We start from the raw sequence: 26,269 nt of genomic DNA on the forward strand, positions 1-26,269 counted from the left end.
AGAAACCATGTTTGGTTCACAGATGGGTCGGCGAAGTTTATTGGGACGACACGGCACTGGAAGGCGGTGTCTTATAATCCGGTCACACAGAAACTGTTGAGCACAACTGGTGAAGGGAAGAGTAGCCAATTTGCCGAGCTTTACGCTGTTTACCAAGTTTTGAAACAAGAATTACCTGGTACATGTCATATTTTTACCGATTCTTGGTCAACTGCCAATGGACTGGCTGTTTGGTTGCCGACTTGGCATTCCCATAATTGGAAGTTACATTCCAAAGAATTGTGGGGAAAAGAATTATGGCAAGAGATTTGGGAGATGCTCCCACAGAGTACTGTTACAATCTTCCATGTGGATGCTCACACCCCAATAGACTCCCTTGACAAATTTTTTCATAACATTGCAGATGAAAAATCTAAAATTGCTGAGGCAGTGGTGGACAGACAAGATCCTGATATTGCGGGATTGGCGAAATGGGCACACCAGAAGGCAGGACACTTTGGAGAGAAGGCCACTAGCAGGTGGGCTGCTGATAGAGGAATTTATATTCCCCTGGATCTAATCAAAAATGTTATTTTACATTGTCCCGTCTGTCAACATATCAGACAGCGTAAGGTACCCCAAATTGTTAGAGGCCATTTACATCGCGGGAAACTGCCCGCTCAAATTTGGCAGATTGATTACATCGGACCCCTTCCCATGAGTAGGAATTGTCAATATGTTTGCACAATTGTCGATACATATAGTGGCTTGCTGGTAGCTCTTCCATGTAAGCAAGCTACCCAATTGAATACCATAAAAACATTAGAATTGATTATGATGTATTATGGTGTGCCATTCCAAATTCAATCTGATAATGCATCCCATTTTCGTGGAAGATTGGTACAAGAATTCTGTGTGGAAAATAATATTGAATGGATATTTCATATACCCTACTACCCGCAGGCCTCGGGCCTGGTGGAGAGATTGAATGGCCTGTTAAAGGACCAATTACGAAAGTTAACAGATGACAAGTATAAAAACTGGCGAGACTTTTTACCACAAGCACTATTGATTCTGAATAATCGTCCTTTTTTAAATGCTGAATCTCCACTTATGCGTTTGTTTCCCCCAAATGTTGAGACTATGCCTAATGTAATCAGTGAAACTGTGATGTATTGGGAAATTACTCCCGGAGCTCTGACTCCATGCAGAGCGACCCCAGGGTCGGCAGGTTTAGACTTGCACGCCATGGATGACACCGTTCTGGAGAGTAAGAATCGGGTCATCATTACTACTGGTGTTGGTATTCATATACCACCTGGGAATTTTGGATTGATCGCCCCTAGATCGGGGCTGGCTGTAAAAGGCATCCAGGTACTTGGAGGTGTCATCGACAGTGACTATCAGGGAGAGATTAAGGTACTTCTGCTAAATAGCAGTGAGATTGACTTACTGATACACCGCACTGACCGAGTGGCTCAATTACTCATTATGCCTGTTTTCAGTGGCGAAATATTGAAAGGCACTGCCCCAACTTTGCTAACTGTACGTGGCCAGAAAGGCTTTGGCTCTACGGATAACCCTGGGGCCAGGGTTTGGGTGCAATCGCCTAAGAATCCCCCTGAACAAGCAGAGGTTATTGCCACCGGTCAGGACAATACCATTTTGGTTATGAGGCCAGGGAAAGATAGCTGGGAAGCTGTCCCAGCTGATAAATGTTATTTACGAGAATGATTAATGCCTGTATTTGGTTCTTTTTCAGATCATTCTTTGGATTGTTGCTGCAGGATGTGTCGGAACTGGACTCCTTTTGGATTGGTTCGGCGAGAGAGAAGGGATCCCGTCAACCCGGGATGAACTGAGAACCCGAGTGTTGCGTTCCTTCAATGCGTGGGATTCGTCATCGAACTTTTGGACATTACTGGCCAAGAGAGTGACTGATGCCCCTCACTTCTGCTTGACACCGATGAGATCTGTGCATGACATTCTAGCGACTTGTCTAGTTGCTGTCCCCGCCTCACTGGAGACTTTAATTAGTATCTTTAACGTTTCGAAGGCTCGTCCGAATATTATCCTGGGTGATTTTGCTACCCATGTATATTGTCCTTTGTGCACTGAACTGCCGAATGAGCAACTCCCCATCCAGTCCCAAATAATTACGTATAATATCACACGAGGTGACCTATGCTTCTTTCTTACATGTAATCCTAATGCAATTTCTGAATGCCTACGCCTCAAGTTAAGAGGCGCCACTTCATTCACAACTCACGAACGGACTTTGTGTTTTCAGAGGACACCGACCACATGTGTCTCAGTCCAGAACAATATGACTTGCAATAGTTTGGTAGTTACTCCCAGTCACTATCGTGCGATGTTGCTACCTGCCGGATGGCTTTTCTCATGTGGTAATACTTCCTGGCCATATGTCCCTGCAAACATTTCCGGAGGCCCGTGTGCCATTACCAGACTGGAGTTTGCTAATGTTCTCATCACATCCAAATGCCAACTCTCGTGTGCTTCGAGATACTATGATGTTACAGGAGGATTGTGACTCATCTTTGCATTTATATTCCAAGTCTGAATATCTTAGCCTAGCTGTTTCAATTATTGGTGTTCCTGCTTTGGCGGTTTATAATGCCAAATCTATTGGGAAAATGGCTTGCTGGATGGTGAAATCTATTAATCATACTTCTACAGTCTTGTCTGACTTGCTATTAGACGCCCAGGGTGAACGTAGGGCCATTTTGAAAAATAGAGCAGCCATTGATTATCTTTTGCTTAAACATGGACATGGCTGCTCGGACTTTGAAGGCCTCTGCTGTTTTAACTTATCTGATCATACACAATCCATTCGTGCACACCTAGATAAGTTGCATGACTTAACGGATGAAGTTAGAAAACACATTGATCAGGGCTGGTTTGACTGGCTCTTTAATTGGTTACCGGACGTGCATATGTTACGCCACACATTAGGTGGCATTTTGATTGCTATCGCTGTTTTGATTTCTATCTGTTGCTTTATTCAGTGTATCCCTTCACTGCTTCAATTCTGTACACTCGGTACTAGACATAGATCAGTTAGTTTTGTTTCATATTATTCTTCCACCGATGTTAGTTCTGTTTAATGGATGTATAATAGACTGAAGTCAAGGGTGAAATGTACTGCTCGATTTTCCCGGCCTTCTTGTGTTGTAGAGCGATTAATATGACTTCAGTCTCTTTCCATCCAAGTCTAAGGATTAGAGTAGTGAATAGAGCCTATTTATTAGACACTTTGACACGATCCTGTGCTCCTCCCCATAGATCAGGGCTTACATACATAGCCTAGGGGATAGATTCGTTAGTATTAAGGATAACCTGCCCTATAGTGAGGGTATTTCATGGAGTCGTGCTGAATTCAGGCCTGGTAGGCCTCAGACAGGAGAGACTCCATCTTTCTTTCTGCCCCGGCAGCTTGGGACATTTCTAGGTGAAGGGTGATATTTTAGTTATGAGGTGTTATTCGCTCGGAGAGAACCGGTTCAGGCCGGCCCTTATCGAAGGAGTGTATTTTTTCCCCTGCCGAAGACACTACATCAGGCCGGCCGGCTGGGAACGTGTCCTTGGCACGGGGAGGTACAGGAATTTGGTGGGCGGCAGGTTTCGAGCTGGAATTTTCCATGAGAGAATGCACCTCTATATTAGTGAAAGTCTGAGTTAGATATTGGCACTTGCTTCTAGTCCATAGGCGGCACCTGGCCGTTAGCAGAAAAGCTACTACTTATTTCAGGGAAGACAGATGACGAACTTGAATCTAAGAGGAGAGAGTAGCCGATGAGAAAGAGGTTCCAGTGACTCGGAGAGGGAGAAGGGAGTAGATCCGCGACTGCGGAGGTGTGACTTCCAGGCGAAGCCGAGGCACAGACGAGAAGGGAACCTAGATGACCATTGAGCACAGGCTACATACGACTAAGGTGATGTCGACCCCTTTTTATTGAAGTGTATAACTTAACCTTTTACTTTCCTTGCAGGTTGTATATATGATGTATTCTGTGAGTGTGCATGTAGCAATTAAATAAAGTATTTAGCTTGTTGTGAGTCAGCATGTGTTGTGTATCCTTGTATAGGAGGATAGCCTATTCTTCTAGTCAGATTCAACTTGACATGAACAGATGTTAATCCTGATCAGGTAAGTGGTAACTGAATGAGGGAGAAAAGAGCCCCTCGAACTAAAGAACAGGTTGTGCTCAACTAATAGTCTTTGTGTGATCTGATACATAGTAACCCCGATTCCCCTGTCGTGTACTACGGTAATAATAGGACGAGCTCGTGCTAAAGCTGCCGTCTGGGTAGGAAGTACTGGGTCTGTTCGAGACCGCGAGGCTAAGGCTGCCGTCTGGGTAGGAAGTTCTGGGTCTGTCTGAGGCCGCGAGACTGTGACTGCCGTCTGGGTAGGAAGTTCTGGGTCTGTCTGAGACCGCGAGGCTGTGAGGTCTGAGACTGCGAGACTGTGGCTGCCGTCTGGGTAGGAAGTTCTGGGTCTGTCTGAGACCGCGAGACTGTGGCTGCCGTCTGGGTAGGAAGTTCTGGGTCTGTCTGAGACCGCGAGACTGTGACTGCCGTCTGGGTAGGAAGTTCTGGGTCTGTCTGAGACCGCGAGGCTGTGAGGTCTGAGACTGCGAGACTGTGGCTGCCGTCTGGGTAGGAAGTTCTGGGTCTGTCTGAGATCGCGAGACTGTGACTGCCGTCTGGGTAGGAAGTTCTGGGTCTGTCTGAGACCGCGAGACTGTGGCTGCCGTCTGGGTAGGAAGTTCTGGGTCTGTCTGAGACCGCGAGACTGTGGCTGCCGTCTGGGTAGGAAGTTCTGGGTCTGTCTGAGATCGCGAGGCTGTGAGGTCTTGATATATATATTATATATATATATATATATATATATATATATATATATATAATAGGAATTCCCTGTCCTTAGGTGGTACATATATATGTGGTTATTTAGGTGTAAAAAGGCCCTAGGGAGGGGGTAACGTTCTGGTTTGGGTTAGAAAGGCTCTGTTGAGCGGGTTCCACCTGATCCGAAAACCCAAGCAGAACAGTTGCAGAGTGTAGTACCATATGTAGCCGAAAGAGTTCCCACGGGACCTCTTCGGTCACATATGGTACTGCACCCTGCAGAAGATATGGTAAATCCACCCTACCCATAATGCATTGCATGCAAGACAGTACCACAAGTATATTGAAATAGATATGTCCATACATACAATTAGTAGCTTTAAAATATGACAAAATAATTATTATATTAATTCCGGATTAGAGACTGGGGGTGAGTATATGAAAAGTTTCAGCGCTCAGTCCATCATCACTTTGTGTTTGCTTTGTTCGCCCTAAGTTGGCAGGGTATGCCCAGACGTGGGTCCCTTGCTTACTTTGCCACTGGATTTAAGCGAGTCTGGATGACGAAGGGTGTTACACAGAAACCGGTCCAAGGATGCTTGTTACCTGTTCATGGAAGACCTGGCTTGGCAGTTCGGGCTGGACTGTTCCCATGAGGAACAGGGTCAAGAATGATTTGTATATGGCTGGGTCTGAACTGGGGTGGCAAAGTGAGCTAAAGAACAATGATGGATTCAATCCAGATCTGTGACTGGGGGTGAGTGTCTGAAAGGTTTCAGCGTTCCGTCCATCATCACCTTGTGTTTCATGCATGACATTTACTCCATTTTTAGGTCGAGCCAAGAATCAGCATATATGCGCTGCTCTGCAAGGCATGGTGTATTCCTTCTGTGGCAAATGAACACACCCATCCTTATCTTTGTTTGCTTGGCCCGCCTTTACAAATTCCATAGTTTTTGTTGATGAGTACTTTCCATTTGTCCCGCCTTGTGACTGTGTTGTTCCCACCCTGGCTACTCATCCTGCTACATAGCTCCTTTCACTATGGCGCACATGTTTTCTTTGAGTGCACTACTTGTCTTTTCATTCCTTGATCAAGCCGGCACCCGGAGCTACTTTACAATGTGTTCAGGAGGTTTTTTTAAAGATTCCATCTGGTTTCAATGGCAAAACCCATAAGTTCATGTTACATGCAACGTGTAAACAACTTTAGAGGGCGTGTCTGGCCCAGCAGATGCACTCTCTGCAAACTGACGCTTTTTGAGCAGTCCCCATCATTCAACGACGAGGCGCGCTCACATGGGTTGAACCAACTCCAAGACTCGAACCCGGTTCCCCAGTGTCAAATTCGGATGCTACTGACGTTACACCCTGTCACCATGTCCTCACTGCAAATGTTGCTGGGCATAGGTAAAAGTGTTTGGGTGGGAGCTGCCAAGTAAGTTATGTGTTTTTTCTGTTTCTTGTTTAGGTCGGGTGGAGCGCAGCTGAGCGCATGAGCCATTGCAGTCCCACCCACTCCCCCTTATTTCCTACGATTGCAGGACATTTCTTTCTCTCGTGACATAGTTGCTTTGCTTGCCCTTGAAGGTGTCTGAGTGTTTTGCTGCAACTTTTGTATTTTTTTTTCCTCACTTGAAGCGAGCTGCCTGCTTCACTAGAGCACCTCTCCATTGTGAGGCTCTCGCCCTCCCTCCCACTCTCCAGTGGCGGGAAGGGACTGGACTGTCTTCGTGCTCTTTGGCAGTAATTTATTTATTTTCACACTAATAAACCTATTGGGAACATGTTGAAGCTCAGTCAGGTTGTCATTCACATATATCACTTCTGTTTGCGTGGGAATCAGCTGCACCATCTACTGCTGCCGATCAAAGAGGGCGCTGAATAGAAGGCCTCCTCCCTATCAGTTTAGCAGTTCAGACACCTCTGAAACAACGTCGTGTACAGTGTCCTGGGACCCATGGGTCGTTCAAGTGGCTATTGCCATACTAAGGTGTGTAGAGATTCCCATTCACAACAAGCATTTGAAATGCAATAGGTCTCGCATTTTAGAAACTTTGACCTATTGGCATTGTAAATGAGAAAGCCTTTTATTATTGCAGGTTTTTTAAACACATAAATAAAAGACATTGTCATTTACAATACCAATAGCTCAAAATTGCAAGACCTAGTGCATTACAAATGCTTGTAATAAGGCTTTTCTGTCACTGTTTACTTACATTTTTAGTCAGGTGTCATTAAAACAGCTGAAGAACATATTCTAACCTGTTTTTTTCTTCCATTTGCTGTTTAAAGTATGTACAAATTAGAGGGGAATACAGTCTTTTGGTAATTTTCCTAATTTTTGTACTAGCAGGGGAATTAAAAGACCAGGCATGCTGGTATACAACCTGCTAGGTGGCAACCCTGTGTAATATATGTAACAACTTCTTTGTGCAATCCCCAAGAGAATGATCTAGTAGAGGGGTTCAATAAGGTTGTGAAGGAAGCAATCTAATTGGCCACGGCTCAGGGTCAGATTGGCACAAAGAAGTAAATGATCAAGTGTGGATGAATCGCGGAACACCAAACACAGTTACAAGAGTGAGTCCATTTGAGATAATGAGGGGAAGAAAGGTTGTGTCACAGGTTTGTCCTTGGTGGGTTTGAAAACAGGGGAAGGATGAGGTGAGGGTTCTGGAGTAAAGAAGAAAGTGAAGAGTCCTCAGAGGCATCTATTCCATGTCAGGTCTAAGTAGCCTGTCAGGTCCACTTTCTTTGCATTTTGTTACACAAAGTCTTGCACCTTTACTAGACAAAAAAAAAAAAAGAAACAACAAGTACAGAGAATGCAAACAAAGAAATACCAAGAAATCAACTACCTCTTTGCTGTGGGACAATCTGAATTGTGCTTACATGCATTTATACTGCAAAAAGTAAAATGTTAAGCACATGCACCCTCAGACAGACATAAACACCCCTAAAGGACACCGTTATATATCTACACATAAAACTTCGTAGCACGACGGTTGCATCATTCTGCATCACCGGTTAATCCTTACCTGGTTCCCATCCCCTTTTATTTGTACCTTTTCTATGTCTATCACTTGCAAAGGCATGTGTAGCTAACATTTGTTACGAAGCGCAACGCAGGTAATTCGTGTGGAAAAGCGGTCTGCATGAACATGCATGCCCCCCAGTCTTGGCAGACCCACTCAGGAGGGGAGGATGGTATATGTGTCGGTTCCATTTCTATTTTTAGTTGCCTTGCCTGTGAGCTCCACACAGCACTTGCACGCCGTGTGGCTCTCAGCTGCCCCTGCGGATATAAAGTTACGCCCTGCCTCTACCGTGCAAGAGTCGGCGTCTCATCACCGCCAGTGGCCGAGGCGCTCCACGGACGTCGCACGCCGGAGTGAGGGCTCGGGACCGAGAGGTGCTCACTTTCAGGAGCGCGGCACAGAAACAAACCACTTCAGATTCCTGTCACCGCAGTGAGCCGTTGGCGGAACTGGCGTGGTTGTGAAATCTGTTTCGGGAAGGAAGCAAACTTCGGGGAAGGGAGAGTTTTCTGTTAGACAAGCATTGGCCGCACGAGCGCCTCGTGTTTAAAGTTAAAAAAAACAAGACAAGCCCGGCGGAGCGTGGCGCGCGCGCGCTTGGGGGCGGGGGAGCGGACCCTTTGAAGTGCTCCCAAAAGGCGGATTGCATCATGGCGGCACGATGCGCGTGATTGTGCGCGTACTAGCCATGCAATCCGCTTTTTGGGAGCACTTTTAAAAGCCCCTATAGTCTCGCTTTGCGATCGCTTACGCGATAGCAAGGCGAGACCTAAAAAGGGAGCTAGGTACTTCCTCACAAGTTACATACCAGTCTCCCTGCCAGCTGTTGTGGAGAAAAAACAAATCTGCCCATGACTCCTGCAAAACTTCATTTTTTTTTTAAGATAGAAACCGTTAATTTGTGGTAAGGTTGAAATGTGACACCTCAATGGCCTCAGTATGCCGAATCAAATGTGGCTACTGCGAGTCGAAAGTGTGCTGTCTCTTCTTAAACCGTTATTTCCTTTGCAGTTTCATAAAGTTCCATCGGTTTTACTGCACATCTTTTATTGAATGGCTCCAGAGTTTTATGCACAGCATCAAAATATCTATTGCTGTAGGAGTGCTTACGCATACATTTTTATATAATGTAGGAGCATTCATGTAACATAAATAGGATGGGTGTGTTCAATTTGGCGAACATGTATATAGATATTGGTAAGAAATGCATGTGGCGCTTACAGTTCGTTGCATTAATAGTTAAATTCCAGCAGAAGTTCAGATTTTCTCACGAAGCAGAGTTTTGTAGAGCTTAGCAGTCTTCACAATGTTAGCATTTTTGCAAAAAATGCAGTGAGTTTGTGAAAAATTATGTTTTGCCCATTCCTAACTTCTGATGACTTGCTGCTTCGGTATAATTGCTTTTGCAGAATCCACTACCTCTCTTAACAGTCCCACTTTCTTGAGTTTCTGTGCTCACTTGGAATTGTTGCCCTCATGTTTTCTTCACAACACACACCCTAAAACAGTGTGTAGTGGAGGGGGGTTTTGCATGCCAATATCTTCCAAGGCTGCGATTCCTGGGTGCAGTGACCTTTTAGGTTTGTGAAGGGGAGTGATACTGAAGCACAGGGGCAGCACTATCTTTTGGCAGAGCTGACAGCTATCATCGCCACCCCAAACATGCACACAGTTTTTGAAACTCCATTCTAACGGCAACCCATAATTATGGCATGCTGTCCGGTGCTACTTTTTTAAAATAAAATAGCCCTCTTTCATAGCAGTTGCACCATAAGTTATGTTTAACACATCACTACATGCTTCCTTAATTGTATAGATTTAATACTGTTGTGTTTCAACCATCTCTTACATATTATATGTACATCCTGTATCAATATTTTTCAAAGGACAGCTAATCACAGTTGTGTCTAATTAAAGATAGTTAGCAAAGGCTGGAATAAGTTTACACAGTACAATGATCTGTCAATCAGCTGACTAAAGGATCCGTGTCAGTCAAATGCTGACTACTTGTAAAATGCAATTAGCTTGCCGTATAGGTGGTATTGCTGTCTTCAACAAACAGCCACAACATTTCCCATTACATTTGCCCCCCAAGTACAACATGAATTGGGACAGTCTGCTTCTGGAGCATCTGCAGAGGTCCTCCCCTAGCTCATTCAGGTTCATGTTTCACACCAGCCCGTTAATGTGTTCAACTGTCTGATCTCATGGCAGTGAGTGGGGTGCTGTGGACTCCATACAGTTATCCTGCTCCAGGCATCATGTCGCCCTAGGTTATAAGGTTGGAAATAGGGTTTTGGTCAGGAATTACAGAATATACGCATAGTACGGTTGCTTGAACCACGGATCTGTAATGTGGAGGGAAGGCTTCCAGTAACTATACATTAAAAGTGAAATAAGGTGATCTAGTTGTCTCACATGCCCTTTTCCTTTTTGCAATGCAAAATGTACCCCACCATGGGTCATTCTGCACTTTGAAAGGGAGGAGCGCTCTCTTTGAAGCATTTAATGTATTGGTGCTTGCACCAGAGGAGGCAGAACTTCCCTTATTTATATAGGCAGCACCCATATGCAGTTTTTTCATCAGACTATATGAATTCAAACCAAACAAATATGATGGGTCTACAAATGCAAACCACAGTTCACAGAAAGCTGGCTCCAGTCTTTAAACTGCAGCCATAGAGGAGGGTTTTGCTGCTATAAAATACTTTGCAGTGCTTTAAATTAATCGGATCAGGGTTTGATAGTAGTTACAGCATAGTGCAGGTGTCTAGAATTGCTTGATTCTGAACACGAATGTACCCGACAAAATGTAACAACTAACAATTCAAATCACATAATTCCACCACAAACAAACATAAATAACAAAAACAAAAATCATTCACAGCACCCAAAAAAAGTTTCACAAATGCAAGACCAATAGCATTGCAAATGCTTGTTTATTGCTTGATTTACGTAAAGCACACTAATGCCAACTCAGTACAAAGGGCTTTAGAAAATCAGTAAATAACTGTATTTGACCCAAAACCAAAAACATCTTTTTAACATAGAAATGGAAATTCACAAGCTACCAGATCTTGGGAACTCCTTGGGCCTTCTGTAGGTCTTGTTGAGAACAGATCCGTCTGTCATTTAATTCAGTCTGGCAGACAGTGGTGACTCCCACCGGTGCAGACCCCTCTCAGACATTAAGGTTGCTCTTTTTAGAGTGGGCCATGTCTCTAACAATACATGTGACCTATTTTGGTACACACTTAATTTGTCAAAAACAGACGCAAACCTAGTTAGTGAAGGCTTCTGGGCTCAAGGACAGATGTGGTTCCATTTGGGCAAGACCCTACCTTGTTAAATAAATTTACTGCATCGCTTCTTTCATACAGCACAACAGGTTTTAAAGAGTGGCGAATAAACATCTACAGAGACTCTAAGACAAGGTCCAAGATTATGAGCCTTCTTCAGGGCTTCATCTTGGCATGGATAGGGGAAAGAGTATTAAATAAAATATAATTTCAACAAATAAATAGTGAATCCTAAACAGATCTGGTTATTTTGTTGCAGTCTTATTTTAATAACTATAAACGCTAGATTACAAGTCGAGAATGCAGGGCTGTAAGATCTGCCTGCATAGTTGCCTGTCTTTATCTTTATCCTTATGCATTATATCCATTACACCTCAAATTCAAGCGGAGATGCAGCACAAAAACAAGAGCACAGTTCTGATCCTCACACGCTATATCAACACCATCCAAGTAGGCCACATGAAAGTCTTCCAGTCATGCCACCCACTTGCAGACACTTCAGCTCCTTGTCAGGGGCAAACAGCGCTAATAAGTGTAATTACAATAACTGGACCGAACAAGCGACTCATAAGTAGGACTCCTGGTTTTATGTTATTCATTTCTTTTAACGTTTTCTTCTGTATCCATCCATATCTTTTTTGGCCAACTTATATGTATTTATAAATTATTTTGTGTGTTTTGAGAATAAATGAAGTTGGTATCAAGTCTCAAAAAATCTACTTGCCCACTCGCAATTGCGAGTAAAATTTTATCAGGTGGAGCTAGGTTTAGCACCTTCTAGTCCCATCTGGCGAGTGAATTTAGGATGGAAAGGAGCAGGCGTTCTGTTCATTCAGAAAGTGAATGAGCAATAAAGTTGCCATTAAATCTTGTTTCTATCTTGGCACATTTGCTGTCTGTTCTAGGAAAGAGGTAAAATGTCAGTTTGTCTTTTTACTAACTGCTGCTTGGAAAATAGAGTTTATTTTTCGATCTCTTACTAGAGTTAGAGGTTGTCAAGTGAGCTATCTGAAGTGGTCAGTTATTTTTCTCCAACACATAACATTTAAATAAATAGCCTGTTAATTAATATTACAAATATTTCAAAATATATCAGGAATTATGAAAGCAACATTTTTTTGTAATTAAAAAGTGTGATGCAAACAGAGTAATTAAGAGGTGCAAAACAAACAAGAAAACTTTACTTGGTGATATGCAAATGACACATATTTGCAGAAACTATTTACAAACATTATTGCTTGTACACTATATAGTTTTATAAGTAAAACCACATGTCAGTGGGAACGTTTGTGGCCATTTCGAAGTAAAATCTGCTGATTACAAATGACAGTGTGCTACCACTTCATGCTTTAATAATGTATTTATTAAAAGTGATAGATTTTGAACATGATTTGAGAAACAACCCTGCCCCAGACCTGATGACAATGCTATTAATGAACTAAGAGGCAAGTCAGGGGTCATGTGTATCCTGTGGCTAGATTTGTATTATATATGGACAAAATGCTTAGTCTATTAAAACAAACAAGAGTTGTTTGTACAACAGACATGCTGGACTCGCACATTCGCAGGTGCTCTCATATGTAATAATAAAGAAATATGGAGGCTCAGTGAATTAAAATTGTTGCCCACATTCACATCATTTGGGTCAAGAGCATTACAAATAGGTCGAGTAGATTTGTTACATTACTAGAACTGCAGGTCTTGTAACATTTTTATGATTTCTCGAGACCTGGGTATAATGGCATATTTCAACATTTATTTAACTTATAAACATGCACTCATTATTTGATGCCTGTCATGTATTAGCAAATTAAGCAGCCAATTATAACAAAACACTACGCCCACATGTAAATGTTAGCCTTATACACAAATATATATTAACATTTGCCTGTATTCAAGTAATCGCATTCTGTTTTTTAACTCGCCATGCTGTCTGCTCAGTTGTTGGTCAGGAATTAATGAAGGACACGCATGAAAGTAATCCAAAGAAGCGCTTTTTTTTTGTATGTTTCCTCTTTTAAAAATAAATACAGACAGAACACACATTGTTTTCTGCCTGTATTTATCTGTAATAAATCAGTAAAAACTGAAAACTGGCAGACTTACTCATAAGTAACATGTAATAACTTGAGATGTTTTGCTTGTTATGCCTTATGGAATTCTAAGGATGCTCACATGTTTCTAAACTAAAACAAAGCACACAACTTCTGAAGAGGTGTTCTGTTTTTTTAAATCTAGCCTGTCTTGTACGTCTGGGATCTTTTGTCGTGTCAGAGGGGGCTGTCGTTCTAGTGTGTCTCTACCATTTGTAATACGCACCATTTAGTCCTCTCTTCACGTCTGTGGTCTGTCCCGGGTTTTAGTTTTAAAAATCTAGTAACACAATACTTGTTGGTGGTAGACTGCACGGTGGACAGGTATGAATCTGATAACGTTGCAATGGAGCGAGTTCATCCTTTTGGATAGGCGATGAACCCCCCTACGGTTATAGCATGCTTCTCATGACCTTATAATTTCAACTCCACTAGTCAGACGAGGCAGGGATAGCTTCGTGACCCAAAGAGTGGCCCGTCTGACTTCCTAACAGTAACACTCACTGACTGCTGCTGGTTATAGGAGCTCTGCAGATGTTACGCTTGTGCCTCCCAGCTACTCCTCTGGCAGACTGACCTGCAGGTGACCTCTCTCGTGCTGCTCCTAATACCGCTCATTGTGGTTGTGCTGCTGCTTGTGTTGGTCTGATGCGGTGCGGCATGAATTCTCTTCCCCAGCCCTTTTCCTGTTTCTTTATTCCTGTGTTGTGTTCCTCTCTCTCCTTTGTGCGCAAGCCCCGCCCATTCACTGCTGCTGTCACTTGCGTCACAGGGACAGCGCGTCCTCCTCTCCTCTAAGGCCCGGCTAGGAATCGTGACTCGCTGTCTATGGTTCCGCAGCCGGAAGGGGAAGAAATTAGGCGTGTCCTGTGACACGCGCCACGGCATGGCAGTATGTCACCGAACAGGTAGATGTTTTGTGGCACGTGCTATTTTATTCTAACTTTATAATCTTACAGTCCAATTCGAAACCAACATAAATTCTGACTGAGTAGCTGGCCAAATACAATATTAACACTCCACCTGAACATTGAAGCCAGTAATGGGCTGTTTTATAGGGAATGCTCATATTATTTAGCTAGTTAATGAACGCAGCGTTCACACTGACTTGTGTGTTGATTAGGCACCGTGCTACTAGACAGCAGGGCTTCTGTTCTGGGGTATAAATTAATTTTTTTAACGGCATGCGCTTTTTGGAACGATTATAATATAAAGATGGAGTTCTTTAAAAACCAGGCACGCCCTGCTAACGTTTGCGCTTGCTTTCTTTACTGTGATTGGTCGCCGCTGATGTCAATCTGAAGGACAGAGCAGGTGAACGCATTCTTGCAATAGGTCATATTACAAACTCAACCTCTCTTCCAGTGAGCAGTAAAGGGAGTGTTATTACTCTCCTTGTTGCACTGCTGACAACACAAAGCCCTGGAAGGATGCAACCTGCAGATTTGGAACAAGGGATAATCATGCTAAGGCACTGTAAAAAGGACATCTACTGTGCCTACGTGCCCGACTGCTGCCCCGTCTGTGGGCAGAGTGCGGTAGCTTCCCAAAGGCTGGAAGACGCACCCGTGCGAATCCCCAGTCCCTTTCTCAACGGCCACAGAGAAAAGTTTTCCTTTCTATTAAAACCGACCGAAGGGACATTTCTTAGGTAATTCTGCCTTCTGTGTTTGATTTTTATTTCCACAGCTTGCTAAATCCCTAGAGGATAGGAAGTTGCATGGCAGTACTATCTATACCCGAACAATAGTATGACTGTGAATCGTTTGTGTTTCCGCATTATGTTTGTAAATATTTACTGTTGCGGCCCTGTGTTGAAAACGGCACCCCATGTTCTTCATATATTGTAAATTGCGCTCCCCGTTATTCGTGTGCAGGGCCGACCTGGCCCATAAGACAACCAGGAAGTGCCCGATAGGTTGATGTGACAGGTCCGAATCTGGACCATTATTTTGGCTGTTTGTGGGCCAGTTTTATGGTCTGCTAGTCATGTTTTTTCAGTAGATTTCCCTGCTATCAAAAACATTGCCTGCACCAAGCAAGTCCGTGCAGTCTTCTGTATCTTACAAAACACTTATACCGCGTGTCTTTGCAAGTTCAAAACAATTTGGAAACAGGGGCCACTTTTTTAGTTATCTGATTGGCTTGTGGGGCCCCTTTTATTTTGTTTCCTGGGCCTATATCCTTACACATCCAAAATCTGTTTGTGTTGTCATTCATATTCTATTAAATTTATCTAATCTCCACACACGCTTTGATAAAATCAAACATAATTTATTGTCTGGCTCACGTTTATTTTTAAAACATAATTTTCTTCACCGATGAGGTGGTTCTTCAGTATTTGCGGTTTTTTATATCATAACCTTTGACCTCAGTGCTATATGACCTTTGATCCTGAATCCCAATAAGTGATGCCAAATGTACTTGACCCCCCCATATCAATGTAATTGACATCAATGAAGCTTAGAATATGACTCAAAGAGAAAACGTATTTCTAAATCATAATGATAACCACAAAAGCGATTAAAAAAAACTACTTGTCATGTCCATCTGTATTAATTCATATGGATCATATATTGAATAGAATTGAATAGAAAGCGTGTCATTGACTTGCTCCCTATAGTTGTTAACTTTGTTTTGTACGGCACTTGTGTGAATCAGAGAGTTGATAGGTATATTGCAACACATCATTTTTTCATGTATTCACAATAAGAAACTATGAAAGTGAGTTTAAAGTGTCTATGCTTATTAAAAAGAATTAATCTAATTTTAAGGCTCGAAGAGACATTTTATATCTGGGCTTCTCAAAGTGCTGCCGTGGCCTAAAGCTACAGTGCACGTGAACGTGCACGCGCGCAGCGCCATGTGTCTTTCCTCCGTGGGGATCGTAAACACGATCACTTTCACTTTTGCGGGCTCCTCTGTTGCTCACATTCCCCCCTCCCTTCTCGCCCAGCCCTTGTTTAATCTCCCTTTGCCTCTGCCCCCACCGCCTGCACGATACTGCGTGCCTACAGCTGACAGCAGACACCAAGCCTCCTGCGCTCTGATAAGCCGTGCACTCTTAGGGATATTTGATGTGCTTGTATTTATCCCTCAATGAACCGCCGCTCGTCACAAAAGATCACCGACCACTGCACTCTACTTTAAATTTTTTTACTAATAACACTTAAAGCACTGGTCCTGTTACGTGGACGCAGGCTTGGAGATGCACTGAAAAATACATTGTTTCCGGTGTCGGAACAGCTAACCGTCCAGCCAGTACTGAGCATAGAGTCCGCAGATGTCAGATTCGTTAACAGTCCGCGCCATCCGCTACCATGGAAACAGAACGACGCCGCTCTACGGCGCACAGGAAGCTCTGGACTCGTGCGCCGAGAGGAGGCAACCCTACGTAGTCACATGATCCGAGGACTTTGTACTGAAGTAACCTCGGCCAACAGTGACCTTTGCCCCCTTCCAGTCTTTGCTGTCATCAGTCCTCAACCAAGATGGCTGCGTTCAGCAAGTCTATCCCACATAGCTGCTATGAAATCGGGCATACCTGGAACCCTTCCTGCACCGTCACGTACCTTCAGATTACACAGGGCGCTCTGGAGGATTTCCTGAAGATATATGCTCCGCTCTACTTGGTGAGTGACATATCTCCTTCCCCGGGTTTCCCAGGCCTGGGTACAGCATCCTCCTACTGCACTTTACACTGGTGCATACTTTGCAACCTAGCTTTGCATCCCAGGTCTCGCAGTTGTTAAGAGTTTGAGCTATTGGCACTATAAATGGCAATGCCTTTTATTTATGTGTGGGTTTTTAAAACATAAATAAAAGGCATTGTCATTTACAATGCCAATAGCTCAAACTTGTATAAATGCGAGACCTATTGCATTGCAAATGCTTGTTTAAAGTATTTTTAAGAGGATAAATAAACATCCTGATATCGGCTATAATGTACCTATCTCAAACAGATTTGATGCCTTATATGAACAGAATGACTTGGAGGGGGTTGATTGACTGCATGATATAACAGTCACATCCAGATATACTGATTACAAGCCTAGCACCTCAATCCATGGCAATACCGAGCTCACACAAGTTGTAATCCCTCCCCTCTTAACTGCTGATTCAGTTAGTAATAAACACGTTGAGTCAGATTTAGTCCTTTTAAGAGACAGCCTTGCACCAGCCGAACACGAGCACAATAGTATACCGCACCCTCTGTCTGAAACCTCTAATCCTAATTTTGCCCCTGTTGAACCAAATCCTCTTGCTAAGGAAAACTCGGGAGTTATACATGCTGATCAATCAAATTGTTTATTTGAACTTTCTCCCGTTGAAGTTTTCACTGATATTGTGACTGATAACGTCTATAACGTGAGTTTAGTCTCATGGAATGTAGCAGGTTTGGCCGATAAAATAAGTGATCCTGCATGGGTGGCATTTGTTAAAAAACACGCCATCATATGTCTCCAAGAGACATGGTTGGTAGATAATAATGTTTTTATTGAAGGATACCAAAGTTTCACTAGACCAGCAGTCCCCTCATCTAGCGGTAGAGCAAAGGGCGGTTTGGCTATTTTTATAAGCCTGGCTCTGTCTTGTATTATACGTAACCGACATCATGTAAATAGAAATGTCCAAATACTTGAATTTAAGAGAGGCAAAAATGATCTGACTTTGATCAATTTTTATAACGCTATATCCAGTCAAGGGGATTGTAATATATTGTCTCTTAAAGAAATGTTGACTGATGGTGCAGGTGTAATGCCATGTAACTTATTGATAGCAGGAGACTTTAATGTACACCCTTGTGGCAACCCAAGAGTTACTCCCATGGGGTCTCTTGGATGTAACAACGTGAATGGTTTTCATTTTAACCACACTAGATGCGGTCTTCTCCTAAATGATATGTTAAATGAAAATAATCTGTCTGTAGCTATGTCTATGGTACCTGAGGCCAAGGTTCATGACGTTCCAACATTTAAAGGTTCAAGCTATGGGTCTTTTATAGATCATATACTCCTATCTACAGACCTTGCTACCATGGCTTCTAGTTTCACTATCCAATCGAACATTTTTAGTGATCATAACCCATTAACTATTAGATTGGGTGGGGGTGTATTTGAAATACGAAGGCACCATGAAGACCGGGGTACCTTAAAATGTATAAATGGAAAACGTCGCTTGAAATGGAACCTGGTAAATCAGGAAAATCTGTATAACGAAATTAACAAGTTATGTGGCCAGGAACTTGCGGCTTGTGTATTAACATCTACCTGTCCAGAGCAAACCATAGCCACTTTTGAGGTTGTGGTGTCCACTATAGGTTCCATGCTGCTAGTTCCAGTGAAGGGGCAAGCCAGAAATAATCCTAAATGGTTTGACCATACCTGCTCCACGGCAAGCAAAGATTTAAGAAAAGCTTTAAAAATTGAACCTAGAGATTCTGGCCTAATTAAAAAACTCCGATTGATTTATAAAAAAACACTCGAAAGACGCAAAAAGGAAATTAAGGCCCGTACCTGGGAATCTCTGCTCGACCCCTCAACTCTGGGTAATAGTAGCAAATTCTGGGAAATTATCAATAAACCTTTATTTGATAATCCCAATGATATCGCTTTAGGTACTAATATCCCAGAGGAGGACTGGATTAATCATTTTAGTGCAATTTTTATAAGCAACAAGCAACAGGTAGAGCATGATTTTTTAACTTCAAGGGTGAACTCTCTGTGCTTCTCGGATAACGAGGTAGAAAAGGCCATTCAAGGGCTAACTGGTAACAAGGCACCAGGCCCGGATGGCTTACCCCCGGATCTTTTTAAATCCAGTACTTCACTTTGGGCCCCCGTACTCACTAATGTAATAAACGCAGCTACGATTTCGGGCTGCCCAAAGTCTTGGGGGCATTCGACTATAGTTCCTGTGTTTAAAAAGGGCGATCGTAGTAACCCATCATGCTACAGGCCAATTTCATTGATTAACTCTGTAGCAAAGGTAGTAGGGGGTGTAATCTTGAATAGATTAACAACATGGGCACATGAGATCAAAATCATATCCCCAATACAATATGGATTGAGACCTGGACATTCAACAGTAACCCAGTGCCTGAACCTATATCTGATTGTAGGTAAATATACCTTGGCCCGGCAGGGAACTATTCACATGGCTTTTATGGACCTATCGTCCGCTTTTGACTGTGTGGACAGAGGTAAATTATGGGACATTATGTTAAAGATGGGCGTCGAGCAGAATATAATTCACTTATTGGCTGATCTGCATTCTGACACAAGAGCAAATGTCCGCTATACTCAAGATCTGAAAGTGACGGGGGACATAAGAATTAATCGGGGTGTCAGACAAGGATGCATCCTGGCCCCATTCCTCTTTAACCTGTATATTAATGAGTTAGAGGATAATTTGATAAAAACAGGTGCGGATTATCCCTATATAGGTCGAAGAGGTGTCCCGGTTCTGCTCTACGCAGACGATGCTGTCCTGATTTCAAGGACAGCAATTGGTCTCCAGACACTCTTAAATTCATTTTATCTTTTTATGAAGTCTCGAGGCCTTAGTATTAATAACTCTAAGTCCTTTGTTATGAAAATTGGCCAGGGTTCACGTAATCCAAATTCCTTCACTATAAATGGGGAAAAAATTCCAACATCCAAAACCTTCTCATACCTCGGCGTCCTTCTTGATGATCAGCTATCCTGGGGCCCAGCAGTCCTTAAAAAGAAGGGCGAAGTGACTCGCGTAAACGCAGCCATATCTGGATTTGCGAGAAAAATGGGCAACAGCCCGGTGGCTGCTTTGCTCAAATTATACCAATCAAAGAGCGTTGTCATTGCTTGTTACGGTAGCGAACTTTGGGGCTACGGCCAGACGCGAGACCTAGAGGTTACAGAAAATAATTTCTTAAAGAGGATTTTGAGGCTGCCAAGGGGTACGGGTAACTTCTCGGTTCATGAGGAGTTGGGTGTACCCTATCTCAGTGATAGATTAGCAGCAAACCCCATACTCTGTTGGATGAACTCTTGGCTAAACAACGATATACCTCTTACCCATGACATATTAAGAGAAGCCCTAACTTGGGATGGCAGGTTCAAGGTCCCATGGTTGAAATACATAAAAGATTGCCTCACTGAACTCGGCCGACCAGACCTGTTTTTTACCCCAATTACTATAACTAAAACTGACGTTACATTTGTGAAAAAAGCATTTATGACAACCAGGTACTTTGCCCGGGAGGAGGGTGAGCTTTTGAAAGATAGTGTTAGGAAACACGCCCTATTAAAAACATGTCTACACTTGGAACCGTATTTATCATGGCCTATGTCTGGCTATGATCGTTTCTTGCTGACAAGGTTCCGTTTTGACTTGTTCCACCTCCTACTGGCAGTACCAAGAGGGACCCATCGTGGGCAAGTGCTGCCTGCTTGCGGCTGCGACGGAAAGTCTCCGCAAGATTTGGCGCACTTTTTATTTGTTTGTTCCTATTACTCAGTACCTCGAAGGTTATACTTAAAGCCCTGCCTAAAGAAACTAAAATTCACACAGATTAAACCAGCACTTTATTTCCTTCAACTTTTGAATTGCGACTGCACTTTATATATATGCAGTTTCCTAAAATTAGCTATTTCTTTTAGGAAAAGCATGGAGGGATAATTATGCTGCTATTTATTGTTGTACCCATTAATGATTTTTTAATTCTGCACATACTATTTATATTCTTAACTTGTTTACTCTGCCTGTTGCCTTTATATGCTTTTACTTACAATGTTTATGTAATTTGCCTGTCTTATAATAAAAGAATTGGATAGCTCTTTTTTAACTACTTACGAAATGTATTTATAAATGTATGCTTATGTACTGTGCTTTTATGATAAGATTACAATCGAATAAAGTTATTTGAACTTGAACACTGCTGACTATTTCTTTTCTGCAACTGAAAGTGCAATATTTCCTTGAAAGCTGTAGAAAGTTAACAGTACTCTTGAGAATACTGCTTACTATCTGTTCTTGGCATTACGTTTTCCACCTCTGAGAGCAGGGGTCGTAAAAGGCAAGCAATGAGTAGCAGCTGCTACCTTCCTCGATTTCTAAATAATGTCCATTGAAATGTCCATTGAGGCTGTTTTATGATGTACAGCACTATTTGGACAGCGATGTTAAGATTCAATGAAAGGATTCTTCAGCAGAACAACTCCACGACCTACAGAATGTGACATACATCTGGGAATATATAATACATCCTTTGCATTGCTAAATGTATAGTTCTATTGCATAGTGCGTGTTCCTTATCTGTTTTTGTTCTTCTTGTTATTCACATTACATGGCAGTATTACCATATATTTTGAACTCTTCCAGGGTTGTATATATAAGTAATTTTCCAGTCTTTCCTGCATCATGTCAATTGAATCAGTCTATAACACACACTTTTTTTATCTGTAATATTACTTCTTTAGGTTCCATTTGATACCAGTGGCTACTGGAATGTAGATAGGATTTCCTCCTTTCACCATCAGGGCTCATAAAGTGTTGGTTGTCACCTGCCTGTTCGGCTGAGCAGTCCTGTGTTCTTTACCATTAATGTGCAAAAGTAGGGCTGACGAGCTCCAACATCCAAGAGGCATGGTACACTGTGAGGGAAAAACATGATGACCCCGTTTATTAGTTTTACTACAGAAGCAATTAATTATTTTCCTTATCAGACATAAATTAAGACAGACAAGTATTTTACTGTATCTATCCTTCTGGTGTTACCCTTATTATTGGCGTTTGTCATTGTATAGCAGCACAAAAAGATGATGGCCAGAATGCTGAACATTGTCAAACACTCACCCCCAGTCACAGACCTGGGTTAAATCCATTGTTGTTTCCTCACCATGCCACACCAGCTTGGACCCAGCCATATGCAAATCAGTCTTCACCCTGCTCCCAATGGGAACAGTCCACCCAAACTGCCAAGTCAGGTCCTCCCTTGGCCAGAAACAAGCATCCTCGAATCTGTTTTGGGATATCACCACTCATCATCCAGGCTAGCTTGAATCTAGTGGCACAGTGAGCATGGGACCCTTTTCTGGGCATACGCTTCCCACTTAGGGAGACTATAGCAACACTATAAGATGATTTACGGAATGCTGAACATTGTCAAACATTCACTATCAATCACGAATCTGGATTAAATTAAAGTTTCAACACTCTGTCCATCGTTTTATTTTGTAACCTTATAGTGGACTGCTCCCTTGCTTCATCCCTGGTGTTCTAGTGGCAGAGGTCACTGCTCTACTGCTGGACTGCCCTTTATCTCTCTCTTTTTTCTGCTTTTTGCCTTTTTCTCTGCTTTTACCTTTTTGCCTTTTTCTATCTCTTTTGCACTTTCTTCACTCTCTTGCTTCGCTGCCCTAGCCGCTACTGCTGCAATCCCCACGGCCCATCCCTCCTCCAGTGACTCTTCCTGCTCCTGTGTTTCCCAGCTGTCCAACCACCGCACACTACTTAATGGTGGCCGCTGCGTGGTGAAGGTGCAGTCTGCTAACCTTATAGTGGACTGCTCCCTTCCCTCGCACTGCTCTGCTGAGTAGCTGCTGCCCCCACTGGTGCTGCTGACCCTGGGGAGGAGTTCGAGGTCCTCCTCCACCCACAGACTTCCGCCCACGCCTCATCCGTGGTGGTCTAGTGGCAGAGTGTCACTGCTCTACTGTTGGGATGCCCTTCTGTCTCTCTCTTTTTTTTGCATTTTTCCTTTTTCTGTCCCTTTGCACTTTCTTCGCTCTCTTGCTTAGCCACCCTTGCCCCTGCCGCTGCAATGCCCTGCCCCCCTCCAGTGACTCTTCCCGCTTCCACGTTTCCCGTCTCCCAGCTGTCCAGCCCCCCGCTCACTGCTTAATGCAGCGGGTGCTTCAAAGGCAGGCCCGTCTGCCCCCAGTGTCACGGACCCTGCTTCTTGGACCTTCCACCGATAAAAACACCAGCACCCTCATTGCCCTCAACACAGAATGCCATGCTGCCTGCCACCTCGCATCTCCGAAAGACCCTTCTCCTTCCGGAACTGCAGCCACACCTTCGTCCACGCCAACACGCCAGCTCCTGTCACTACCCAGCCGACCAAAAGCGCAGCCGACTGGCTCAACTACATTATCCTCAACACGTGCTCCCTCCACAAACATGCCACAGAAATCTGGGACCACCTCGACGCTGCCTCCCGACATCGCCTTCTTCTCGGAAACCTGGACCAACCCCTGGTGTCCATTGTCCATCTGAGAAGGTTATTGTATTGGACAATTAGGTTGGGATGTTGTTTCTGGTGAACCTGTAGGAGATGCAGCAGTTTGAAAGATGATCAGGTTCTGGAGGGGCAGCCTTTGTAATTTCTGGACCTTATGGGCGATGTTTTCGAATTTCTTCAAACCCTTGATGAGACATGCAGCAGTATGTAGTAGGGTGCTTTTTTAGGGTTGAAAGTGTGGTATCTGTAAGGACATTGAGCAGAACGGTGCCACATCCTGGTGGGGAAGGACAAGGGTTTGCACAGTTATTCTGAAGTTGGTTTCAGTGAGGAAGGGTTTCACTTTCTTTAGGAGGGAGAGCAAGCCTGCTGTTGTTTACATTTCATTCTTTGAATGTGAGATCTTATTTGTGATGCCTCAGTTGAAGCTGAATTTGAGTGAATTTGTAAACTTTATCAGCTGGGTGTGAAGCCATCTCGATAGCGAGCAAATTTGAGTCTGTGGATGCTTGTGGCTATTAACAAATAAGAGGAATTCCGTATACATCAGATTGACCTTTATGTAGCTATTGGATGACCATTTTTGTATTTGATTAAGACTGGATTTGAGTTTCTGGATGTTGTTGCATGACAAAAACAATACATTTGCACTGAGCTGGCATCTGAAAATAGCTTGCTACACTATAAAAATATAATTTTCTCAATGGTTGAGGAGATTTTTTGCAAGCGTGCATGCCTAGATCATGTTAAAAGGGACATTAACAACGAGACAAAGAATAGTTAAGCTACTGTTTCATTGGGAATTGGGAAAAAAGATACTTAAACTGCAACACACACTGGTCTCAGTTTTTTGTTGCTAATGGAAGGATTTGCAGCTTCAGACTGATAAAGTGTAACATTCTAGCTCTTGATAAAATAACAAAATAACACTTTAACTTTAAAAAAGTAACAGTAGCAACACTATTTTTAATCCCCGTTGATAATCTTTCGGTATCCTGTAAACTATTCCCCCAAAGTGTAAAAAGCACAAACATCTGTGCTTAATCTGGATCGGTGGTTTCAGGTGGGCCCCACTGGCGCTCATTTTCAGGGACCAGCACTTCTTTCTTTTCTCAACCGGCTTCAATCCAGAGCGAGAAAGCAGCACTGAAAATTAACCTGTAAAAATGAGATAAAGCCACAGTGTCTGGTGGTGGATTAAAGACGTTGAATCAATAATATGCAGCCTTCGTATTTGCCACCCCAACCTTCAATAGTGCTGGCTGTGGGATTCTGACCAGAACATTGGGCCCAGCACTTATTATTATTATTTTTTTACAAATTAGGCACCGACAAAAATATTCCTGATTTGCTTTGTGTGTGATCTAAAAAATGACCAGAACACTTAGGGCCTGATTAAGAGTTTGGTGGTCCTACAGCGGAGGCAGTCCTCCGCCGCCTGCTGTAGGACCACCAAACCCGTGGTGTGACTGCTTACCAGATCAGGAGTTAAACTCTGGTCTGGCGGGTGATGTTGCGGCGGTCTGACTGCTGCGGTCTGCAAGGCTAATAGAAGAGCCTATATTGCAGACTGCCGCAGTCAGACTGCCGACCTTACCTTCCTTCACGGTGTGGAATAAATGCCGCACCTTGCAGGAAGTGGAGGTGCAAATGCTGGGGTCCTTACATGTGCCCCTCCACATGCACCCCCTCGTCCCTGTTGTGGCAGGAGGCCCAATGGAAGGCAATGCAAATCCAATTCCGCACCCCCAAAGCAGCAAATTGGCTAGATCAGTGGTTATTAAGTTTTGGTCCGTGTACCCCTGGGGGTCCATAACACAGATTCAGGGGGTCCGCGACTGCTTATAAAATTAAATAATGCTAGGAGATTAATAAAGCACTTCAACATTAACAAGCAAAATGGAACATTTTAAAAACTCTCTTAATGTGAAGGTATTTAAAACTGGAAGCTGGAAAGTAAATTGCTATCACTATCTTGATTCGTGAGAGCAGCACAAGTACATCAAACGGAATCTAGTAGGAGCGATTGGTGGCCGCTATTAAAGCACTGGTGTGAACTTAGAAAAAGAGAGCATGCATTAGAGCAAAAAGTGGCACTTATTTTTTAGAGTCCTGCATATCACTTAATCACTTAGACATACAAGTACACTTGAAAAGCTCCAACCTTCCCATTAATATTTTATGTTGTGTGTATTAGTTTGATGTATACTTGTTTCTATATTGTTTGAGTTTCACAGAAGTCTGCTGGTCTATATGTAAGTACTGTTTCACAAAGGTTGGGATTCACACCTGCTCAAATGCCCTGCTGTTTGTGTTATTTCTTACATATTTCCATTGCATGTGTAAGTCCTAGAGCAGCCGGAGCTGATGAAGGGAGAATAATGCACACATTCAGAATAAAACCAAGGAAAGAATTCCAGTAAACACCGTGCATAATGAGGGCGGATGCAGGAAAGCTGGGATATATTTATTGGTCTGACTTAATGACCATTATGCCTTAAATAAATTGAGAGCAGTTGGCTGGTGTAAGAATGAATAGTGGGAGTTTTGCCAAAAGTTTAGAACCAGACGTCGTTACTATTGCTCTAGTTTTCAGGCTCAGAAGGCAAAAAGAGATCTAATGTAATCAGGCCAAAGGTCACACACCTCAGTATGCAAAATGAGAGGGAGGCACAGGTATTGCTTTCCTTCATATGGAATCCAAAAGTGGCCAAGAATTGGGAAGGTAAGCTCACATTAGTAAATGCCCACTCTCAGCCCATT

The 26,269-nt window shown here is 43.1% G+C and overlaps 2 protein-coding genes across 3 annotated transcripts in view; one reads left to right on the forward strand and one right to left on the reverse strand.

The window, feature by feature from the left end:
* MKRN2 (makorin ring finger protein 2) overlaps positions 1–14,046 on the reverse strand; it is a 249,289-nt gene extending 235,243 nt beyond the window's left edge. Inside the window, exon 1 of one of the 2 annotated variants that reach the window (XM_085624857.1) lies at positions 13,862–14,046. In XM_085624857.1, coding sequence (XP_085480983.1) covers positions 13,862–13,902 — 41 coding nt within the window. In that variant the 5' untranslated portion in view covers positions 13,903–14,046. Of the gene's footprint in view, positions 1–13,788 lie in introns of both variants that reach the window. The other variant, XM_085624858.1, reaches the window with a different exon arrangement.
* A 541-nt stretch (positions 14,047–14,587) lies between these two features.
* Positions 14,588–26,269, forward strand: part of MKRN2OS (MKRN2 opposite strand) — a 56,791-nt gene continuing 45,109 nt past the window's right edge. The window contains exon 1 of the mRNA XM_085624859.1: positions 14,588–14,935. Coding sequence (XP_085480985.1) covers positions 14,715–14,935 — 221 coding nt within the window. The 5' untranslated portion in view covers positions 14,588–14,714. The remainder of the gene's footprint in view (positions 14,936–26,269) is intronic.

The sequence above is a fragment of the Triturus cristatus genome, chromosome 9 (genome assembly GCF_964204655.1).
Source record: "Triturus cristatus chromosome 9, aTriCri1.1, whole genome shotgun sequence".
Classification (NCBI taxonomy): Eukaryota; Metazoa; Chordata; class Amphibia; order Caudata; family Salamandridae; genus Triturus; species Triturus cristatus.